We start from the raw sequence: 24,868 nt of genomic DNA, 5'->3' as shown, positions 1-24,868 counted from the left end.
TAATTATGTCTTCTTTAGTCCTTGGAAACTCCGCTACCTCGGTACTCAACGCAGTTGAGGTTCTAAGTTTCAAACTTGTTTCAAAACCAAGGTAAGAACAGAAAGCTCTGAAGAATGAAATGCAATTGTAAACTGACTGAATACCTTGCATCCAGAAGTAAAGACAGTGCAGCAAGTAGACCACACCAGCAAGCGTTCACCATTTCTTCCCAAACTGCTCTGCTGACTTGGGAGGGGAGGATGAGAGTAATTTTAAAACAACATTTAGTAACATGAATACAGTATAGCAGACTCACTTTCTGATGCATTTTTCTTTTAGTATATATATATTCCAGTCTACTAGACATTTCCAGTAAGTTGGTACAAGACAGGCTATAAGGCAGACTGGGTTCACTTGGACTACCTTTCCACTCTACCGTTTCAGAACCAAATATGGCTGCCATGAATAACAGCAACAGCCTGGCTGGGAGGTGTGACAAATTATCTAACGAGGACCATAGCTTCGTCTGTCAGGGCAAGTTTTCAAGAGAAAATCCAAGATCCAAAAAAACTATTTTAGGCACCTTAATTCAGGTTTTTTTTTGAAAAAGTAGACATATATACATGTTCTTAGAAATTATAATAATGCAAGGCAACTACAAAAATGGGGATGAGTAGGAACCAAAACAAGCATTCCTTTTGAAAAACTAGGAAGAGGGGGCAATAAAAAGAAAGAAGTAATTTACATTCAGTTAAAAAGTGAAGGTGAGGAGGAAGTAGAGCTCACCTACACAAAGAAATACCTACACAAGGTCCTATACATCTGCAAGCAGCTTTATATTACTTTCCTTTTATTAACCTTAACCAATACCAATCCCAATCATTATCACATACCTGTTTCTTTGTCAGTTTGGTCGGACGCTGAATTAGAATCTTGCAGGTCTGAGGACTGTGTCGGTGAAGACTGTGTATCAGCTGTTGTTACTTGACTCTCCATTTCAACCTGTCCCAATTCTTCCTCAATCATGTTAGTGATGCCACGGACAAGATCCAGTAAAGAATGGAATGCTACTGACATAGCATAGCCTTCAGGAATTGTGGGTGGCTCAACTTTGTCCAACATCTCTAGGCTAAGAAGGGAGGGGGAGGGTTAAATAAATACAGTGGTACCCCGGGTTACATACGATTCAGGTTACAGACTCCGCCAACCCAGAAATAGTGCTTCAGGTTAAGAACTTTGCTTCAGGATGAGAACAGAAATTGTGCTCTGGCGGCACGGCGGCAGTAGGAGGCCCCTTTAGCTAAAGTGGTGCTTCAGGTTAAGAACAGTTTCAGGTTAAGTATGGACCTCGGGAATGAATTAAGTACTTAACCCGAGGTACTACTGTAAATGTAAGCAAAAGGAATAATATGCCCTTGGTACCCATCACTTAGCTAACAAAATACTCTGTTGCAAATATCACAATTTGCAAACCAAACCAAATATCAGATTAACATTAGAACTGAAATATTGCTGTAAAACTGAGGTTTCTTACACTGATACTAGCATATTCTGTGCAATCATAGTTAATTGCTCCAAACATCAATGCTCAAAGGAGAGCTAGCTCCCGAAACCTTTCAAATATTTCCCAGATGTATTCACTTACATTGCAATCCTATGTATGTTTACTTGGAAGTTACTGCCGGAGGGCTGGTTTGCACATAATACTAAACCATGTTTTAGCACTATGTGAATAAGCCTTACTGAAAATGGAACAGGCTCTCAAACTTCCTCCTCCTCCTCCCACACAGTTGGGAAGCCTTCTAGCAAGATTCCTTTCTATTTTAAAAATGATTGGTTTAGAATTATATGTAAATTTGGAATCCCGGTTTAAATTAAGCAATGATAAGTTGCTAAACAAGCCAGCTTTGTGGTTTGAAGTCTTCCTCCGTCTCCCACGTACTTGGAATCATTGTGCTTTGTCCACATAGTGCTAAAGCACTGTTTACCATTGCATGTGCATGAGCCAACTGTGTCCAATGAGGCTTGTTTCTTAGTGTGTTAGTAAGCATTTCAATCATCTGAAAGCCTACAGAAATGCAGGCGTTCAATTTATTTATACAGATAAAAAAAAATCTACCTTACAAATATAAATTATTCAACACTACAACATATATCTGTGCTGGTAATTCTTTAGGGTCATCGGAGGTCTGATGTCATAACTAAAGAAACACACTATAATTATAAACCATCCCAAGACTTGACCAGCAACCCAAATAAATAGAGCCTAATAAGAAACCAGAGGAAATATGTACTCAAAGGAGGTTAGGGCACCACAGAAAAGTAATTTCTAATCCATCTGGAGAAGAAACAGATCTGAGGCACAATCAAGAAAGAAACCAATACACAGACACGATCAGAACGACTCCAAGTGCCCGCCAGGGTAGCACTTGCCTGATGCTACCCAGGGCTGTTTCCAGAACACATCTTCTCCATATTCCTGCTTAGTTACAACTACTTAGGATGTGGCAAATTCATGGTTTTAAAGACCAATATTTTACTTACTAGGTAGCTTTAGCACTGCCCTGTGTTGACACACTGAGGATGGGTATCCAGGTTCCTCTGTATTCAAAAGCAGGCAAGACTGTCACACTTCCACCCATCCCTAACATTCCGGGATTGGTCTGTGCTGAGGCTGTGCCACCAGGCACGCTTCCTCCTATACAGTGAATCAAGTGGGGGAATTAACTGCACTTCAATATTAATTTAATTAGTTAAGCGCAACATACCGTATATACTCAAGTATAAGCCAACCCGAAGACACCTAATTTTACCACAAAAAACTGGGAAAACTGATTGACTCGAGTATAAGCTGGTTCACAAACCTGGTGGGGGTGGCAGCGGTGGAGGAAGAACAAGCAGCCCAAAAGGGCTGCTTTCGGGCTGCTCGTTCCTCCGCCGCCACCACCAAAGGCGGCGGAGGAGGAAGGAGCAGCCGGAAAGGACCCTCACTTGAGTATAAGCCAAGCGGGGCTTTTTCACCATAAAAAATGTGCTGAAAAATTCGGCTTATACTCGAGTATATATGGGAACCCTTTATCTTAATATCATTAAGACAACATTCCTATAAGCAAAGGTTATTCAAACAATGTTTTATCCATCTGTTTTGAATGCCCCCTCCTGGCCAATCATTTCTAGTGCACCTTGCATTTCATTAAAGAGGTCTTACTGACACCAGTAGAGCTACACTGAAAAGCTAAAGTCACTCAGAGCTCAGAAATTTAAAATATTAGCAAATTAAACCACTCAAAAGTTATGAGATGCAGCATATGCATTAAGATTTTGAGGTATCTGCTGAAACAGGCGCTGGCAGGGTTAGCCCAGGCATTTTGCCACTAGAGGGAAAATGCTGCCTCCACACCTCCACCTGTTGAGGAAGAAAAGGTAGCTATCCAGAACCTGCTGCATGGGTGTCCTGGCCCTGGGTGCTGGTATGGTGGTTTAAAAAATATGACAGCTTTAACTGTTTGATATGATAGGCTTCATGCCTTCCATTCAGAGTTACAGAGTAAGGCTCTATGGAAGTTCTTCTAAAAGGCTTTATTTTACCTTTTGCAACATGATCAAGTTATCATTCTCATGAATACAACTCAAAGTACTAATTGAGCTAAATAAATAAAATGTTTATTGAAATCAGTGCTCCTAAGAGTGACTGACTGATAAATGGCTCAAAATAGTCCAAGGGTCTAGTTTACCTGTTTGGTTTGTTGCAGCTGATGCATTCCCTGTATTTGGTACGAGAAACAGTGACTGAATAAATGATCCCAGAGCATTCACGATGTCACGGAATACCTTAGTTGAATGCTGCTTCATATCGTAAGACTGACAGAAGGACCTGTTACACAATTCGGACAGAGTAAAAACGCAGTTATTTAGAAAATGCTTTCGTCATTTCATCAGTGACTCTACATTATGAAACACTCTTTCTTATACTGACTGGAAAAAGTATGCGGTAGCCACAGAAAGGCTTCATGTTCTACAGGACAACATTTAAATTCTAGAATTTAAAACAAATTTAAGGATATTAAAATCAGTGACCCACTATTTGTATACATGCACACCTAACACAATACCTGTGCACTGTTATTTCAATTATCCAAATATTTTATCGAAAGCATTACTTCAATTGGTATATGGTATATCAACTAATATACTTGCACTACCTTAATAACTGAGGTTGCACACAAAGTCTGTGTATTGATTCTACGGCAACAGCTCTTAGCCACTGAGGTTTGTCTGCATCCAGAAACTTCACAAGCAACGATAGAAAGATCTCACATTCAGTTACCTAAACAAAAATACTTTTATTAATTAAAAGAAAATTCTGAACAAGGTATCCTTAACACGGAATTTCTACTAATAAGGCAGGGCCCCTCTCTGCAAATGTTTGCACTTGCAATTTTGGGAGAAGGGTTATTTGGCACAGTCCCATAACAAGGAAGCTAATAACACTTGGGGGGCTAGAGAAAGGGGAGAATGGGGTAAAATGGAAAGGAATAGTTTGCTGTTCCAGTTACACACTCTTAGGCTTAGCTACAGGCTCAGTGGGAACAAGAGGGTGGTGGCAAAGGGACAAGCTGAGCTTTGAGAGGGTATATGAAGAAAAGAAGAGGTGGAATAAAATTTTTTCTATAGCCTAACAATTTCTAAACAACTAAAGATTGAGGGGAAGCATTATCCTTAGGTTATTCTGTTATCAAGGCGTTACAGTATTGCCACGGTCCTCTTTAGGCATATGTGTCTGCAGTTTCACCTCCCTCAAGTCAAACAGAGGACTATTGGTGTGACTATTTCCTAGCATAACCGGGGATTATTTGAATGCTGACAGCTAAGAGAAAAGATGGTGAAGAAGCCTGTTCTACATTGAGCTTCCTTAAAATTCAGGGGGGAAACCACATTTTGCATGGTATTTAAGACTTATCCTGTGCATAATAGTGATATTAAAACCGTCCTCTTACCAGTAAACTATAAAACTGTTTGATCAAAACGGAAACTACTCTCAAAAGGCGCATGCAGATCGGGAAATATGGTTTTTCCACTGGTGCTGGTGAAGATGAAGTACTGGAACCTTGTCTAAATTTTATATTTGGTGAGAAGAGCTTTATCACTAGTGGACAGACCCTTTCTTTAAGGAGGAAGCTGAATTCTTGATGCTGGAAAATAAAAGGACACTGTTAGAAGGCTAGCTAATTATATATATATATATATATATATATATATATATATATATATATACACACACACACACACACACACACTAATTATACACACACACACACACACACACACTAATTATACACACACACACACACACACACACACACCCCTCCATCATTAAAGTTTAGGCACATAGGCTTATACTAGGGACCTCACCAACCTTCCACAGTAACCCCTTTGATACCAAAGGTGGGGAAGCAAAATTGATGGACTTTTAAATCCACTGATGAACTTTTAAAGTCTGATGGTCATTCACACTCCAGCACTGCCCATTGCCCCCTTGCCCTTTAGATAATCCCCCCATGGGTAGTACTGCTCATTCTGTTGCTCTAAAGTTAACCAAAACACAATCTAAGTATTAGGTTAAGCGGCGCCAATCATACAGATGCCAAAGATACAGATGTTAACAAAAATGGCCGAGTCTTTCCTATTTCAGAGATAAAGGCCTGGATCTTAACTGAGCCTCTGCTGGCAGGAGCATCTCAAGCTGAGCTTTGCTCACATGAAGCTCCTGTCAGTGAAAGAAGCAGTAGGGCAGGCATAGGCAAACTCGGCCCTCCAGATGTTTTTGGACTACAATTCCCATCACCTGACCACTGGTCCTGTTAGCTAGGGATCATGGAAGTTGTAGTCCCAAAACATCTGGAGGGCCGAGTTTGCCTATGCCTGCAGTAGGGCAACTTTCACTAATTCCCCCTCCCTCCAACAGTCCCTCGTGCTTCCAAAAAATCAACTCTGGAAGGTTGGAAGAGCTATGGAACAGCGTAAGAAGCAGCGCAGGAGGATGGGGGGAAATCAGCAAAAATGGCCTCTTCCCTCACTTTCCAGGAGTGGATCCCACACGCAGATATTGGTCCCATCTGTGAAAAGGAGCCCTTCCCTTCACAGGTGTCTAGTTAGGACCCCCAACCACAATATATACAGTTTCTAAAGTCTTTGTAGCTGAAATTCCCCTCCCCTTTCTAAAAACAAAAGCACTCACTTGTAAAAATACTTGCGGGAAATCATTGAGGACTGACTCAAGCAGTTCCAGACCAAATGTCCGGGTCATTTCTGTCATGCCTACAAGCCAGTAAGGTGCATCAGCATTAACCAGCTGACAAAGATCCTAAAAAAAACCAACAACACTCTTGTACTTTTATTCTCAGGAATCAGCCTGGAAACCTCCCCCCCCCCTTTTCACCCAGTCTTTACTTTGCCATGTAATTCACCATATGGAATTTTTAGACATACCATCAAACCATACTCTGGTATTAACACATCTGAGTTTCAGTCACTCTTTCCTCATTCACATACACAATCCTCTATATCCTTTCCTGGTTTGAGGAAGCTACTATTTGCCTAAAGAAGCCTACTATACTTTGTGATTGCCTTGCAAATTGAGTCTAGAAATGGGATCTTTTCTTCATTTTTATCCTGTGTTTCAGAGAAGGGCAAATCATAGTTCAGATGATGATGAACTGTAAAGGTAAAGGGACCCCTGACCGTTAGGTCCAGTCGTGACCGACTCTGGGGTTGCGGCACTCATCTCGTTTTATTGGCTGAGGGAGCTGGCGTTTGTCCGCAGACAGCTTCTGGGTCATGTGGCCAGCACGACAAAGCCACTTCTGGCGAACCAGAGCAGCACACGGAAACGCTGTTTACCTTCCCGCCAGAGCGGTACCTATTTATCTACTTGCATTTTGATTTGCTTTTGAACTGCTAGGTTGGCAGGATTCGAACCGCCGACCTTCTGATCGGCAAGTCCTAGGCTCTGTAGTTTAACCCACAGTGCCACCCAGTCCCTTATGATGAACTGTAGTTTGCCTTAAATCAGGGCTGAATGCAGGCCCGTGTTTTGCCAGTCCATGATTTTGCATTGCATTAGAACCAGCATTATATCAGAATCAGTCCATTGTTAAGAAATTGCATTTGCCTTTATTTAATTTCATTATTCTGTCCAGCAATTTAAATCCACCAGTTAGACAGTACTGTTTCTTTTTAAGTTTCTGAAAACATTGAGACTATCCTGACTTTCATCTATGCTAAACACATCCAAACCTTTAGCTTCTCAAATTGCTCCCTTTTACCATCTCTGTAGCTCCTCCATATATTGAGCTCTATAGCTTTTAGAGATGAGCAGAAGAATTATGTCCAGCATGCTATGCTTTTCCTCCATAATATTAAGAATGCTCTGTGTACGTTAACCTTTTCTCTCTCTTCAAAATGCTTGCATCATATTATCTCTCAAACCAAAAGTAACAAATGACTATTGACTGATCTCAGAAGCTTAACTTTGTACGTAAATTAGACTGTATATAATAAAAAGAACGACAAGAATTCAAGTAAGTTCCAATACCTGAAAAAGCATATATGCATCTTTAGCACATGGTTTCAAGGTGCTGACAGATCTTCTGTTACTGTTTCCTTGAATTCCTATTGGTTGCTCTATAATATCTGTACAAAACACAGATCCAGTTCAGAAACACAATGTTAAGAAAGAATGCATGGCTGTTCAATTTTATATATATATTAACTAAGGCTGATGCAGCAACTTGGGGGTTTTAGCAGGTGCTTGCGGTCGACACCAACATTCCCCCCCAAAGTTGCTCTCTCTCTCTTCCCTCTTGCTACTGCCAGGTAGAACAGAGTTGCATTTAGTTACTTTTCCAGTTTCAGAGATGTGACAAGTAACATTCAGAAGGCATGTAGTAGAGAACTGGCAATCAAGAAGCACATTTCTCCAACTAAACACAAGGTAAAAAGCATGACTTGCAGTTACTGAACAACCTGTCAATTCAAAGCCTACATCAGACAGCTTCATTAAAAAACCCACATGATGTAACACTTGAACAAATTGGTATCCATGCTTCAAAAGCCACCTTTTCTTTATCAATTACACTTTCCAAATTAATAGAGTGTTGAATTTTGACCTGGACTGGGTAGGACTAGGCTGAAATCTCCACTCATCTCAGCATACCCTATGCAGGATTGCTGTGATGATAAAACGGGATAATCTTTGACCTGGCCCTCCAAATTCCTCAGATGAAGCCAGTGGCGGAGCTTCATCTGGTGCGTGTCCCGGGGGCGTGGTTCGCATCCTGGGGGCGTGGCACCCAGCACGGGTGGGAGGGCAGCCGCGATGGCACCCCACCGGGATTGCGCTGCCAGGGGCGGTGCGCTTCCCCCACACTCCTCTTCCCCTGCCAGTGGATGAAGCGCTATACACTAATCTGTTTCCTTTTAGAATCAGGGTACTGCTATATTGGGCTCCACCTACTTACAGCAAACAGACTTTTGCTATAAGTACCAAATGTTATGTAATATTTCAATTGCAATACAAACACATACCCACCTTTATAGTGTTCATCCTCAGCAACGACTCTTTCGAAAACAACAGTAACGACTTGCCGTACTGTGGCTGCTGCAGTATTATTTGTGATATTGTCTTTTGTGAAGTGCAACCGAAAGCAAAGGACAATTGCCTAAAAAAAATTTAAACAGTACTCATTACACAACCCAAATAATAATCAAAGCTAAGGTGTAGAAATTATAAGTTTCTAAAACATGAAGTAAGTTGAATTTAAAGATGTTTAAGTTTCTGCCATCCTAAAATGCATCTATCTTGGAAACTGGCTCCTCCTTTATGTTTCATCAAAAGCCTCTTCACATGTGAAAAGAAAAATAATAATGTACAAGTCACACGATTGCTTCAACACTTTCATGTCAAGAATGCCTCAAGGATGCCCCTCTGACTGTCACCCGTATGCCAAGCACAAACAGCAATAATACAAAATGACACTCTCAGACAGCCTCACAACTGTGCAGCTCTCTTTTACTGAAAACTTGATCCAAACTATGCATAATCCGATCACCATAGCTGACATAACTTTTAATGGATGGGATTAAGTAGTTGCAGCATAATTTTGATAAGCTTGTAGTTTAACTCAACATTTTATTTTGCCAGCTTTAAAACATTTTACATTGCCCAGAAACCTAATTATAATCTAAGTGTAAAATGATATTGAAAACGTTTTTGGCAAAAGCTCAGATGAAGTACAAATATATTTTGGTCCTTTTCTGCCATGATGCCCACCTGAAGGATTACTCTCATATTTGCCAGAAAAGGCAATTTGCCAATTGCGAAAAGGGCCATCTTGGATTTCCCCCAGATTTTACTAATTCATCCACACTAATGAAACATCTAAATGATCCTTTTCCTAATATTGCTATTTGTGAATGCTATTATTAAGGAAACATAGGAAACCATGGGTCACTCTCAGTCCTTTCCTGAGAAGAATTTCAAAGCTACAGTGGTGCCCCGCAAGACGAATGCCTCGCTAGACGAAAAACTCGCTAGACGAAAGGGTTTTGCGGTTTTTGAGCTGCTTCGCAAGACGAATTTCCCTATGGGCTTGCTTCGCAAGACGAAAACGTCTTGCGTTTTTTGCAAGTTTGTTTCCTTTTTCTTAACACCGTTAATACAGTTGCGACTTGACTTCGAGGAGCAACTCATAGAACGCAGTGTGGTAGCCTTTTTTGAGGTTTTTGGTGATTTTTGAAGCTTTTCCAAAACTTTTCCGACACCGTGCTTCGCAAGACGAAAAATTCGCTAGACGAAAAAACTTGCGGAACGAATTAATTTCGTCTTGCGAGGCACCACTGTAAAGTATTACTTGAACAGGCCTGTAGGGATTGTGTAAATAAGCCACACTGGTGTGCCATTTTTCTGAATATTTCCTTTGGTGTACAATGAAAGACAGCCTGTGAAACTTACTTGAGATTCACCATGGAATTTTCAAGATCAGCTCATATTTATTGGTTAACATATAATGAAATACCACAATTTGATTTATACAATGCCTACCTTAGAAAGTGCTTCATCATGGACAACTGTATTGGTTGTTAATAATACAAGGACCGTCTGAAGAAGCTTGAGTTCTTCAAGGCTATTTTCCATCAGTTGCCAAAGCATATTGATAACATTTCCAGCAGCAACCTTGGGAACAAAAATTGAGATGGGCTATTCGATGCCAAGATACTATGTGGGGGGAAATGACTATAGAAGTGTCAATCATTAATTCTATCATACTTAATAAATATTGAAAATGCTTTTTCACCCTGTAAAGATCTGCAGGAGATTGCCTCAAGCAATATGTTCTCTTCTTTGACTGACCTTTTAAGAAGGCCCCAATCCCCCTCTAAGGGAAGCAGGGCTGCAACTCACTCTGCCTACCCAAGAAAGAGGTGGGGAAGGGAATAGCTGCTACCACCTGGGAATAACAAAGCACTTTTGGAACTACTGAGTTTAAATAGCCCAGAGGCAGCAGTCATAGAAGAGAGGGAGACTGGCTTGCAGAAGAAAAAGCAAAGGCATATAATCTCTTAACCCTTCTTCCCCTGACAGCGGGGTCAGGGAACCCTGCTAATAGGCTTTCCTTCCAGCTCAACTCCTTAAGGAGAGAATACCATGAGACTGGTTCACTGCATGTGACCCTAGAGGGTCCCAAGAAGGACAACCTGGCCACTCCTCAAACTTAATAGCCTGGAGAAAGGAATACTAGGGTGCCATGGAGCTTAGAAGCTGGGGAGAATCAGCAAGTGTGATGGGACCAGCAGCAGTATTGGGTGAGGACTCAGCACTGTGCAAGACAAGATGAGGTCACTGAAAAGAGAATTTTATTTGTGTGGGAATTCATTCCCTGGGTGAGTGTTAAGTTGTACCAGCAGCCAAAGCCTCAATAAAGCTAGAGCAGCTGACCATTTTGCATTATAATCCTAAAGTGTAAGGCTTGGTGTAATTCTCCTGGGTGACTTGCATACACCTCCCCTTCCCCTCAGTTCTCAAGTTGTGCTACACCAACATCAATGTTAACACTAGCCAGAGAGACCTTAAACTGCAGTTTGTGTACCAGCGTCTAACCATGACTCAAAATTGTGCCGTAGGTATATTTATATGCTTACGCTGCCTTTACGCTAACATAGTTCAGCACACATGACTCATCCCCTACCAACTCCACTTTATCCTCACAAGAAGCCTGTAGAGTAGGAGAGAGTTGCCAAATGGTTAAAAAATGTTCAGTGAGCTTCATGGTTGAGTGAGTCTCCTCTAACCTCAACACTCAACATACTACACACCATACTAACTCTCATAATGCTAAATACATTTCATCTGAAAATAAAACTGAAGGGGAATGCTCCTGCAAGAAGACAACCCTCTGGAGTAGTGTTACATCTACACTGATCCTAAAGGCTATGCCTTGTCAATTATCTTATTAGGATACTCTAATTTTTTTAATGATTCTTCAGCTATGTAAATTAGGCAATACTTCCATATCATTACTTGACTACCCCAAGTCTTACCTCTGAAACAACTTCATGAGACATGAGCCTTTGTATAGCTGCTAGACATAGTTGGGTGATCTTTGGTTCTTTTGTTCCACAGCCCATTAGAAAAGGCTGAACCACTTCTGAGCTGTTCTCTTTCAAGGCTTTCAAATGGAGAAAAAGTAAATATACAATATCACAAGTCCGCAGCTTTGATTAATAAAGAAAACCATCTGTTGAAAATTAATATAATTATAGTGGTATTTCATGGAAAATATATATAAAAGAGATGGAAAGAGTTACAAATTTGGAACTTTTACTTTAATTTTATATCCACGGTAATAACCTTTTGGAGCAGGTGCTTGAATCTTCTTTTACCTGCCTGTTTGCACAGCATTTACTCCTTGCATTCACTTTGCCTTCCAAGCCTCTGAATTACCCCATTCTCATACACCATATACAATATTATACTGACTCTCCTATGTGCCCATTTTGTCATGGGCAAGATAGCTCTGTGATCCAACACAGCAGAAAATAACTCCTTATGTTCACTGCACATGAATACAAGAGTCTGAACAGAGTACTATGGAACAGAAGACTGATGATTTGATGTCACCTTTCCTTCAAAGAGCAAGTCTCAGTTGCAGCCTACTTGTTTCAACATAGACTTGCTCTATGTGAACACACTGTTTGCACAGTATAGTAATATTTAATTTAATTGAAAGGTAGCCTGGTTTGCAAAATCGTACATGTGCCAGGTTCTCAAAGATACCCATAGTGAGTCTATAGGAATTATAGTTTTAAATTATACATTGATATTAAACTCTATCTGGAATTTTATCCTTTGACATTGAGTACAATACACAACTCTCAAAACTACAGCTACTGCGGAAGTATATACACTTCTGATTCCAAACATGGAAATTTTAAACTGGATTTTTGTCTTACAACTAGCATTATCCAGTATTTTGTCTTATACTTAACTGGGGATGGGGTGGGGAGAGAGAGACTAGCTGAAGAAACTAATTAAAACAAGCACTTCTTACGCAAATAAGCAGGATTCAGCACTCAAAATTCACTTAAGTATACTGACAGAAGTTTACCAAAGTTCTGAGCTGGTAAAGAATGGGATCCATAAATTACCGTATTTTTCGCTCTATAAGACGCACCAGACCATAAGACGCACCAGACCATAAGACGCACCTAGTTTTTGGTGGAGGAAAACAAGAAAAAAAATCCCAGAAGCCAGAACAGCAAGAGGGATCGCTGTGCAGTGAAAGCAGCAATCCCTCTTGCTGTTCTGGCTTCTGGGATAGCTGCGCAGCCTGCATTCGCTCCATAAGACGCACACACATTCCCCCTTACTTTTTAGGAGAGAAAAGTGCGTCTTATAGAGCAAAAAATACGGTATGTTGTATGAAATGCATCTCTTTTCTAGAATCTTATTAGGTACTATAGGGTGACAGTCTATTTCTTGCACAAGCACAAGGAAGTTTGATCCAGCAGGAAACATCTGCTCATGGGGGAGAAGGGGAAGTGGCTTTTGCCTAGTTCCTCTCCCAAATCTGTTCTGAGGGTCCCTCAATCCTCCAGAACAGTTTGGGGGAGGGTGTTAGGTCCATCAGGAAAATCAGTGCCTCCCCTTCCATGAGCAGATGCATCTGCTGGTGCAACAGTGCAAAGAACACTAACAGATTATAACCCATAACACTGAGAATTATATTAGGAATATCCAGCATACTGAGCTACAGAAACTATCCAAAGGGGCATCAGTTATATAACCCCTCAACCCAGTTCTGTATTATCAGTGACCCTACAGCAGATTAATTAGAAATAGTAACAGAGATACTGTACTGATGACCTTCGTGGTCCCTTCCAACTCTACAATTCTACGATACAAAATACCATTTCAAATCATATCAGAACGCAATTACTTGAAACTGGAAAAGCCTAGAGAGAGTGAAAAGCCTCAAACTGTGTATGGCTTGTTTGTTTTTTAAAAGAGAAATCTCGATTTGGTTTTCTAGGAAAATGTAAGTAGTGAAGGCATCTATATTAATGCACAGATGTATTGTGTCTTAGAAGATTATTCACAGGTTTATCAAAGCAGCCATTAAATGTAAAAGCATTAAGACCTTGTAAATAATGTTGAGTTTAAAGAGGAATTGTACAATGTAAATTAAAGTACTAGGATATAGATAAAAAGTACTAGTAAGTATTTCCAAGTGCTAGTGTATTAGTGTTCTAGGCATATAATCTTTGAAGTCTAATTAGCTAATTATTCTCCCTAATTAGGGCAAAGGGCCATAGTTCAGTGGTAGAGCATCTGCTCTGCAATGCAGAAGGTTTCTGAACAATCCCTGGCATTTCCAGGTAGGGCTGGAAATGTCCCCTAGTCTGAAACCCCAAAGAGATGTCAGTGTGGTAGGCAATGGACTGACTCAGTACAAAGTGGTTTCAGAGGTTCTATTATGTCATATAAATTTACACTGGGTGTGGGTGGAATTCCACTGTTGCTGTTTTCTAGGTTGCTTATGTCTTTTAAGACTAATCCCGAGTTTTGTTACTAGTTGTAAGTCTTGCCCATAATGATATTTGTGAGGCTGCAACTGTCTTCCATACACTAAATCACTGTATGCTATCTAGTTCTTTAAACAGATATGATGAGATTCTTTTGTCTCTTAGTGCAAGTTTGTTTGGGTTATAGCTGACATTACCTGTCATAGCTTTCCCACTTATGTCAGCATTCATGATAGCAATGAAAACAAAAGAAAAATAAATTAAATAGAAGTGTTAAAGTGAAAAAATAGGGCAAGAACTATTCTAAAGTATATTCTTTAAGTAATACTAGAGTAATTATTCAAAATCAGCTAATCTAAACAATAAAAACTAATTGTGGCATCATTTTTGCTGTAACAGACCACCTGCCCCTGCCCTTCTGTACTCATGTACTCTCAAGTACACAGAAGCAACGATAAATATTTTCTCTGGTGACACTAACACGTAAGACTTGCTAGTGCAACATCACATTTAAAAGAATAATAACCAACAAGAGAAATGTTTTTCTAATCTTAATTAGTTATTTAAGATACCGGTTGTGGACCAGTGAACAGGAGGAAATGAAATAGAAAAATAAAGCATTTTTCAAAGTCTATTGGTTCATAACAGTAATATGAGTGAATATAAAACTAATCAGATTGGGTAGCTGGAATGAAGATGGTAACAGGTAAATCTCAAATGAAAGATTGAGTTTAATAGGGTTCACTTCCAGGAAAGTGGGTATAGGTGTCCTTGGTGACATCATACATTTTCCTCCATAAAATCTAAATAATTCAAAGTTCATATACTACTACCACAATATTGGAGCAAGGTACACACAAGAACAGTTAAATTTTTTAAATGGACAAATTATTGGGAGGTGGGAGAGGAAAGTTGGTGAAAACTTTCCTGTTCTGGCAATTTCTTGTTGCACTGGGCAAATGGGGCTCATATATGGTAAACTCTTTTTACAGGTTTTTTTTAATCTCCTAAGGCAATTCTTTAAATTTTTGCATTATGGACTGTCTAATTCTGCCTGTTGTTGACTGGGGTGGGTGGCTGACAGGCACTTGGGAACCCCAGCACAAGGGGATTTCTGCAGGCATTACCAAGATCGCTGCACAGGCTTCGAATCAGCAGCAGACTTTCCAGGATGACAGAATAGAGAGGTGTACTTGAAAGTGATTGTGAAAGTGATGCACAAGCCTCCTATTTGTGCATTGGCAACCACATCTCTACCTGCCCCATACATGATGTCACCTGCCCCACGTAAAGCATCAGATGTGGGGACAGGTGGTGAAAAAAGTATTGTGGGCCAAATTTCATGGAACGCCAAGTTTGACCAACAGGCCAGACATTTCCTAGCCCTTGTTTAAGAAGTGGGCATGGGGTATCCAGATAAGCTCAAATTGAAGTACTAGTTGGAAGATCGTCAGAGCTACTTAGCTTTAGGAAGGGAAGTACACAATTTATTTGAATTTTGCATGCTTTCAAATCACTGCCACTATTGCCATCAATACAAAATTATCTCTGACTCCTACAGACACTCTTTCCAGTTGTCTTCACTTCCAGTTTGCAAAACATCATAAGAAGCAGTTTCAAAATCTGTGAGATTTGGGGATATTTTACTCTCTCAATAGTTACAAGCAATATATTAAATTGTATTTGGTTACCCTAAAATTCTACATTAAAAACATAGATTCATTCAGTAATTAATATAACTAAAGAAAGAAGGCTGAAACTAGCAATATTTCATTTACTGTCCATTAAATTTCACAGAATGAGTTGTGGGAGGAATGTTTTGGAGAGGTCCTCTCTATCACTTTTACTTCTCCAAACACACCCATGCAGCAACACATCCTCTTCTCCATATCACCAGCAATTTTGCTTCTTTGTTCTGCTGTTCAACTGGAAGGAGACATCAATTTTCACTTGGATGACCAATAAGACAGTTTGGAATTGGGAGGAAAAAGAGCAGACATGTGCATATTGGCTTAGTCTGCAGAAGCCATTTTCCTGCAGCATCTCTCTCATGAAACAGGGCACCTACATCTATAAAATGTTTGTCAAACTATAAGTTTTGGAGTACTTCAGTAACAGCTAATATAGTAACATAATACATTATTGTTGTTTGTATAATGCAAATAGCAGTAAAAATACATAGAACACAATAAGGAACAGGGGGTATGAAACCCAAAATAATCTATGGGCCACCACAAATGATATACCCTCAACCCCAGAAGAGTGTCCTCTACAGGATGGTATTGAATTGCATCCAGTCCTGTGCTTTGTTTTGGCACAAGACACTGTACACTGTGTTAACGTACACTAATAATAGCTAAAAGACATAAAGAAGCAGGGTGTGCACTCTGTATTAAGATTGGTGTCACTCCAGATCATACAACCATACCTCCAGGAGTGTGTTTCTACATATTCTGGCAAATAGCATACTCAGGGTCACCATGACACCCATGAGGCTGCCCCAATGTAGCTCAACATTTGTAGCAGGGCACACTCTTTATTTGTCATCCTGGGCTGAGAAGGGAGAAGATAAACTGGAGGGTGGGGTGTTCCTGTTGAGTTTCAGAATTACAGAATTCTAAAACTGCAGGAGTTTAAAATGGCCAATTCCTGGAGACTAATGAATGCAAATGGTTTTCCGGAGGGCTCCAGGGAGCTTTCCAATTGGCAAGGCTGGCTCTTCTGCCAAACACAGAGGTGACATGGGAGTCTGAACACCCTTTCCCAACGGGTAAAGTAAGCAGAGCTCTGTGTTATGCTCTAGAGTGAGAACTATTAAGCGAGTGAGCAGATGGGGGGAAATCACAGCAAATGTGCTCAGGTCAGACTCTATTCAGTAGCTGTGAAGGTGGCAAAGTAAGCTTACTTCTTTGCCTCCTCTGTGCCCCAGTTTTGTCATCCAGTGCAGTTGTTCTGGGTGGCTAAGGCCTATTACCTGTGGGCCTAGGCATATGGTAGAGCCTGTGACTGTTTGCAAAGCATTATGAGGATAAAATCACTTGCATCCACTGCAACTTGGACTCCAGGTTTTAGAGCAGGCAATTCTGGAGCACTTATTTGTTGGATGTTGTTGGACAGGTTTCAGTTGTTGCAGCCTGAGGGCGTGGACAGAGCATTTGGTAAGGTTTGTGCAACAAATGTTGGATCCTTGCCCCTTTTCATTTACAAAATTGGGCAGGGATGTGTCAGCTGGTTGAGCTAGGAAGGTAATTAATGCTTTCTTACAAGAGGGAATGGATGCATTTGCATGGCATGCCACTGGCTTCACACTGTGGAGCGACACAACCCTCTATTCCCAGTTCAAATCAAATGCTAAGCTAGGAATCATAGTTTGCTGCTCCCAGTCACACGAGGGGTGGGGATAATGAGGTGTAATCCTAAAGAACGTAAACAGGTGCTTGCTGTGTAAACTTTCCCTGAACTTCAGTACCTGGAAATCAGTGAGGATTCAAACAGGAGCTTCAGAAACCAAAGACTATTTTGATAACTGTATATATTTCACCTGCTTTGATGAAAAATTGGACTAGCACACTGTCATAACTTTTATTGAAAACCCATAGACTATTATTATCTTCATGTTCTAAAAGCACTAAAGATATTCAACACCAAATCACACACAAAGCTTTGATTTAAGGAGACTTAAAATAAATTTTCTGATTAGGATTTTTGGTGTTTGCAAATATTTACCTGACAAGACATCAGTGTTTCGTGCAGCTATCGTTTTTACTTTTATTATTCCTGACTCAGCAGCCTGTAAAGAAAAGACAAGAGATTATTAATTTATTAGTTTTTTTCTTAGAAGCATTTTATCCTATTCTTCAGCTGAAATGGCTCCCACAGCAGCTTACTAAAATCAGTAGTAAGTCATCGCTGACCTCGGGCTTATAATCTAGAAGCCACTTCTAAAGACTGTACTATATGAAAGCAATTCTTCATTTAACAGAAGTGAAATTAAAGTTGTTATGCCTGCAAAATCTTGCGGCATAAATTGCTTCCCATGAAAGCATATTTCAATGCCCCAGAATGTGATGTATTAACAACTGAGTCTCATTACATCTCCCATCTCCACCTTAAGACCTTCACATCGTTATCTTTTTATTATTTGCAAATTTTCTCACTTTTTAAGGTCCCCTATGATATACCCAACTGCGCTCAATAAACACCTAGTTAAAAAACCACAGTTCTGAGGTGTTGGCATGGAAGTTGCTTAAAGGATAAACATAATAAATACACAATTTCTGTCTGAGAACGTCCCATGGCAGCCCAAACTATTTTTTCTGATCTCATTCATGTTTCACACACAATATCCAAGGCATTCAGAGAGGTAGACATGAATACGAATCTTGTGTCTACACAGATAGCGTGCATGCATCAATCAGCACAGTCTATATTTCCTTATACACAGATTAGATGCCAACTAAACCTAATACACAACTCTCTTGGCTAAATCAGCAGAAAATCCAACAAGGGTACTGTAACTAAAAAGATGTTAAAACATTCTTGACTCAGCTGAAAAGTTAACTAGAATGCCACAATGTTCTACTTTATGTATTCCCTAACGAAGTTCTGCTACAAAAAAAAAGTTAAATGAAACCAGGGTTGCAAGATTTTATAGCTCAATTCCAATCAAAAGTAAGTCCCACTGAGTTTAATAGAAGTTGTGACCAGTTAAGTGTGTATAGAACTTCATTATTAGCAAATTAATAAAGTGCTTAATCACTCTGTTTTACCAAAGAGAAAAAAGATACCAGAGTATTTTGTGTATTTAACATTAAATAGCAAGTTTTCATGACATTCTATGTAGTCCAATTTTAAACCACATATTCTTATATCAAATATTGTTTCATATACAACCTTGGGGGAAACTTATAGAAGCGAACATGTCTAATATAATAAACAACTTGTTCATATTTCTTTCTGTTTCAAGGGCTTCTGTAAATGACTATGTTAAAGAATCCAGTTTAAAAAACCCTAATGCCTTGCAAACCAGCACATGATCAAGCATATTGCCTTATTTGAATGCCAAAGTGCTGTGTGAACTGTGTGAAATGAAATAATTAGTTTCATTTAATTATTTTTGTAACATCATTTGCTAGATGTTTAAAACAGCTCCATAAAAAGTAACAATCAGAAGAGGGGGGGAAACAAACAAACATGAATATTAAAGGGACCAGGAGGGGAAATGTGAGAGAATAAAATATTACAACTTTGAATAGCTTTGAATTACTGACATATATATTTACATACGTTTTAGGGATGCTTTTAATGTTTGACAGACTATTGTATTTTAATATTTTGTTGGAAGCCGCCCAGAGTGGCTGGGGAAACCCAGCCAGATGGGCCGGGTATAAATAATAATTTATTATTATTATTATTATTATTATTATTATTATTATTATTATTATTATTATTATTATTATTTTACAATGCAGCTCTTTCAATAAGTGAAGTTAGTACATTTTAAGGACTAGTGTACAGCTGAAAAATTCAGTCCTTTTAAGTATTCCTATTAGCTTGTTAAATATTTTACCACACCAATGCCTGTGCTCCTAGATAGCAGATAACTTTGGTAACCCGAACCTTCTGTAAAACTGCAATCCTAGTTCAGAATCTTGAAACTGCTGACTCAGCTAGAAAGGCAGCGCTACTCAAAACTGTCAGCTTATGCTGACGGACTCTAAATGAAAGCAGGGGCAGAGTTGTGGAGGACTAACAGTCAGCTGTATCAAGTAATTGCTAAAGCTACCTTGCTGAGGACAATGAAATAAATGGCCTAAAACCACTTTTAAAAGAGTGACACTTTCTTTGCTAGTTTCTCACAGGAAAAATGTTCCCAAATATCTTTGGTATAGAGCCCAAGGACGATAGTAGAACCTTGTGCCTATTTCTTGGACAGTTACAGGGGCAAAGGAATAAGCCACACAAAGTAGGTTTTACCTCCGGTTATGAACTTTAATTGTTTTGGAGGTCCGTTCTTAACCTGAAACTGTTCTTAACTAGAGGTGTGCTTTCGCTAATGGGGCCTCTTGTTGCCGCTGCGCTGCTGGCACACAATTTCTGTTCTCATCCTGGGTCAAAGTTCTCAACTTGAGGTAATTCTTCCAGGTTGGTGGAGTTTGTAACCTGAGGCGTGTGTAACTTGAAGTACCACTGTACAGTGGTACCTCGGGTTAAGTACTTAATTCGTTCTGGAGGTCCGTTCTTAGCCTGAAACTGTTCTTAACCTGAAGCACCACTTTAGCTAAAGGGGCCCCCTGCTGCCACTGTGCCGCTGGAGCACGATTTCTGTTCTCATCCTGAAGCAAAGTTCTTAACCTGAAGCGCTATTTCTAGGTTAGCGGAGTCTGTAACCTGAAGCGTATGTAACCTAAAGCATATGTAACCCGAGGTACCACTGTATATGCAAAAGAGTAACCACCATAGTATTACTCAGCATACAGATATAGCCTGGCTTTGTCCAGCACATGTATTAGTGGTACATGGCACAAAGACTCCATTAACCACGGGCCCTGGCTTCACTGTCTGTCTGCAAGATCACGCTGAGCATATGATTGTACTTTTAAATATATCCCTTCTAATCGTAAAGTTTTTATTATCATGCTTGAACATAGATTGACAATGGAAGTTAAACGTGTATAAACTGAAATTCAACACAAACAGGTTTTCCATTTATCCCTATAATTTTATTAATGTTGTGTTATTACAATTTGTAGCCAAGACCATTAAACATTAAATCTGAGCCCCCAAAATCTGCTCTGGAGGGTTAACCTGGATCATCTGGTAATAAGTCCCAATGCGTTCAGCGAGAGCAGATGTGCAATGGACTGCACTGTTAGTGGATATAAGGCATTACTAGCTACATAAAATGAAGCATTATAGCTATACACCTGCCAAATTATGTGCTGTTGGAATGATAGTGAAAATACCAAAACAAAAAAAAATTCTGCTTTGTTTTCATGTACAAGATTCACTACTGGGTTTAAAAAAATGGTTAATGTTCCTTGTGCAATGAGTACCATGCAGTTCAATGCTAGTTTAGAAACCAGACATGTAGCGCAGGCTAACAAAGAACAAAGGTTACTTTATATCCTGCCTCCCCCAAATGTTTGTCCTCTCAAATTCTTTAAATTGTGAATATATCCTACAAAAAAGGAAATAATAATAGGCGGGTCTAACTGTAGCATTTTAAAATAGTGTATTTACCAAACAGTCCACTTTCTGTTAGCCCTGATATTCTAAAATATTGCATCTTGCATACTGTAGAGTTGTAACATTTTATGGAAACTAAAGGAAAATTCTGTAGAAACTGTGATTCTCAAATTTTGTTCTTAAAACTTTGAAGACTTACTACTCAAATCTGCCTTAAGGAAAGTCAAATCTTCCATCAAATCAAGCAATCATTTCTCTCCTACTCACATCCTTCAGTGCTATCTATGATGCTACCTACTACTAACTTTGCCACCAACTTGGCAAATCTACAAACCTGATGCATGGTGAGTTACACCCAAATGTTTTGGATTTTTTTGCATGGAAGGCTTTGACTGAAGCTCTAATAGCCCCCCTCAAGATCATCTTCATCTTGTTATTGTTGTTGTTGTTACCACCACCATCATCCCCACCCATCTGGAAGCTCTGGGTGGCTTCCAACACACATCAAAACATAATAAAACGCTAAACATTAAAAACTTCCTGATACAGGGCTGCCTTCAGATGTCTTCTAAATGTTGTGTAGTTCTTTATCTATTTCACATCTGATGGGAGGGCATTCCACAGGGAGGGCGCCGCTGCCGAGAAGGGCCTCTGCCTGGTTCCCTGTAACCTCACTTCTTGCAGTGAGGGAACCACCAGAAAGCCCTTGGAGGTAGGCTTCAGTGTCCGGGCAGAACAATGCGGGTGGAGATGCTCCTTCAGGTATACAATACTATTACCCCCACCCTGTCAAAAAGCCCTTTCATGGGAATATACTTTAATTGGCATCTTCGTTTGTGTCCTATAGGTTGAAGCTATGGATTTTAAGTACAGCCTAGAACACTTTTGGTATCAATGAGGTGAGGTTCACACTATACAACAGAAGACCCTTTGCTCCACATTTTAATCTAGGCACAGTACAACAAATCTATAACAAAGTACAACAAAACATTAGAACCTCAGGTTAGCACATTAAGAGGTTGTTTTATATCAAATTTTTGTTTACTTTCCCCATAGCCGCCTTATGGAACGCAATGCTAGCAACATGCAATTCTCTTTCAATTCATTAAAAACATCACTACAGTCTTAGCTTATTGATTTCAACAATCAAGAGCTCCTGAATTTTTACAGGGGCAAATATCATTACACAGAGATGGGAACCTCAGGCTTGGGGGGGGGGGCAACTGCAGCCCTCTAGACATCTCTGTATGGTCCTTCCCCAAGCCATGCTCCTTACCAGCCCTCCATGCTTATGACTGGCTAGAAGGTGGTCTGATAATACTCTGATGGTAATATCACCTGGATGGACAATGATAGCAGTGCTCAAGCACCACACTCTGGAAACAACCATCCAAGTAGGACCAGAACCACTGCAAAACAGTGCCACCCAACCCTAACTCATATTATATTATTATTAGTTATGATTCTCACCTTCGGCATTGATCATTTCACTCTGCAAAAAACAAACTTTGCTTGATTTACTTAGTTTTACGATATTAAACAGGGCATGCTTCTCAGAGCTCAAGTTCTTAAAATTCTGAAGTCCTTACCAAAGTTTGAAGACTCATATATGCAAACCATCAACAACAACCTCTCGCAAGTGGGACAAGACAGCAATATGACACGCACATGGGAGCTGTTCCAAGTGCCACTTTCAAATTTAATATGCAACGGAAACCTGCTTACCTATCGGTGGCAAAACAGGAACAGCTTGCAAACTCGTTTGGGTAATGCAATCCTTGTTGATTACCCAAACAGTTGCTACCGCCTTGAAACCTACTATATTCAAAGCCGCCTGTCTCCAAGCAAGGGCCTCCAAGTTATCCTAACAGATGATAAGGAGGCTTTTGCCTATCTTTGGAGCGGTATCGATTGCCTCCCCCAGCAAAAAAAAAAAAAAAAAAAAAAAAAAAAGGCACCATTGCTAAGCCTAAGAAATGTACACTTAAAAAGTTCGCCCACTAGAGAGACTGAAGTCTGGGAAGAGGGAGGTGCAACCGGGAACTGCTTGTTACAAGAAAGTGCTGCAAGCGGACCGTGGTGGCCAAGCGGTGCAGACGTTTGCAATGTAGACGCAGCCACCCGACTCGGTTCCACTCCGGGATTTCAGTTCTCAACGGGGGTGGGTGGGAGGAAAGGCCTCAGCGAGACCCCACGTACCTCATCCTAAAGCAGGCCGGGGAAAGGCCAACACGACACAAGAAATACACACACACACTGACACGCCCCCCCCACCCGAGACAGTCCAGTTTCTCCCCCCCCCCCAAAAAAACCCCTCCTCACCTCCTTGACGGGAGGAAATTTCTTCCGGCACTCCAGGCTCAGGGCCCGCAGGTCGCCCTGCATGTTTTCCAGCAGCTTCTTCACGGCCTCGGGGCTGCTCGTCCCGGCCATGGCTCCTCCGCCGTGTGGGGAAGGCAGCGACGCGAAGCCGGCAAGGGACAGGCCCGGCCGAGCCAGCGTCGCCGTCTGAATGTGGCGGCGCCCGGAGGCCGACAAGTCCCGGGCGGAGCCACGGGCAAAAGCAGCAGCAGCACCACCACCACCAGCAGCAGCCGCCTCAGCCTCCAAGGCCGGCCCCGCCGCGTCCACGTCCGCTCCCGCTCCCACAATGCCGGGCGCCGCCGCTGCCGCCGCACGTCAGCCCCGCTTCCGTACGACACAGGCCTCGCGAAGAAGGGGCGGTGCGAAGAAGGGGAGGAGGGCCCGCAGGGCGGCGCGGCCCGAGGACGGCGGGGCTGAGGCGGGTCTGTCAGGGGCGCAAAGACGGGCGCGACCCTGTCCGGCCTTGGTTTGTACGCAGTCCTGGAGCAGAAGAGGCCGTCGGTTCCTCAGAGCATGTGCAGTTCTTGCTTCTTCCCCCATGCAAGGTGGCATGGAGGGGAGTCCAGCTCCTCTTTCTTGAAATCGCCGGCACTTATTTCCTTGCGTCACCAGCCCTGTTCAGGGAAGTTTTTAGTGTGGGATGTTGTCTTGTTTTCTTACTATTTTTTTGGTTGGGATCCGCCCGGAGTGGCTGGGTCAGCCCAGTCAGATGGGCGGCATATAAGTAATAAATTATTATTATTTTTTTTATCAGCAGCCCCGACTCGGCTTTTTTAAAAAAGGTCCCTGCCACTGCCTCTCAGATTTGCCATATCAAAGAGATATGGGATTATCCATGTTGTTTACTGTCAGCTCAATGCCATATACATCCTTACCCCGCCGTAAAACCTAGGGAGTTCGGTAGGTCTTGCGCAAGGGGGAATCGATACAGGTTCGCAATCTTAATAAGCATTTTGAACCATCGACATCACCCGTAGCTGGCAAATGCTCCTTAATCAAACAATGGAAATTGTGTAGCACGTTGCATTGCATTTTACCTTAAAAAACCCCAAAAAGGTATCTGTTTAAGATTTGTGTTGTATCCCGCCCCGTACTTTAAAAACAGTGTTAATTGTCTTTTTTTTTTACGGTTCGTAACACCCTTCTGTTACTGATAATAGCTCCAGATGCCAGTAAGGGAAAACTTGCTTCCATTATGGATTGAGTGGGTTACAGCTGATCAGCCCTGTTGCTTTGGCCCAGAGGACCTTTGCA

General features: G+C 40.9%; 1 protein-coding gene across 4 annotated transcripts in view; it reads right to left on the bottom strand.

Moving 5' to 3' along the window:
- Nucleotides 1-24,868, bottom strand: part of MON2 (MON2 homolog, regulator of endosome-to-Golgi trafficking) — a 64,327-nt gene that overhangs the window by 37,526 nt on the left and 1,933 nt on the right. The window contains exons 1-13 of one of the 4 annotated variants that reach the window (XM_082239426.1): nucleotides 23,573-23,912; nucleotides 17,789-17,852; nucleotides 11,579-11,706; nucleotides 10,083-10,214; nucleotides 8,571-8,700; nucleotides 7,575-7,672; nucleotides 6,219-6,344; nucleotides 4,978-5,172; nucleotides 4,183-4,307; nucleotides 3,715-3,854; nucleotides 2,525-2,678; nucleotides 874-1,109; nucleotides 145-226 (exon numbers count right to left, since the gene is read on the bottom strand). In XM_082239426.1, the coding sequence (XP_082095552.1) occupies nucleotides 145-226; nucleotides 874-1,109; nucleotides 2,525-2,678; nucleotides 3,715-3,854; nucleotides 4,183-4,307; nucleotides 4,978-5,172; nucleotides 6,219-6,344; nucleotides 7,575-7,672; nucleotides 8,571-8,700; nucleotides 10,083-10,214; nucleotides 11,579-11,706; nucleotides 17,789-17,852; nucleotides 23,573-23,683 (1,721 nt within the window). In that variant the 5' untranslated portion in view covers nucleotides 23,684-23,912. Of the gene's footprint in view, nucleotides 1-144; nucleotides 227-873; nucleotides 1,110-2,524; nucleotides 2,679-3,714; nucleotides 3,855-4,182; nucleotides 4,308-4,977; nucleotides 5,173-6,218; nucleotides 6,345-7,574; nucleotides 7,673-8,570; nucleotides 8,701-10,082; nucleotides 10,215-11,578; nucleotides 11,707-17,788; nucleotides 17,853-23,572; nucleotides 23,913-24,868 lie in introns of those variants that run through there. The other 3 variants (XM_082239425.1, XM_082239427.1, XM_082239428.1) reach the window with 3 other exon arrangements.

This window comes from Podarcis vaucheri, assembly GCF_965113315.1.
Source record: "Podarcis vaucheri genome assembly, chromosome: 10".
Taxonomy (NCBI): domain Eukaryota; kingdom Metazoa; phylum Chordata; class Lepidosauria; order Squamata; family Lacertidae; genus Podarcis; species Podarcis vaucheri.
Note: the sequence above shows the minus strand (reverse complement) of the source record. Positions and strands in the feature narration are given on the sequence as shown.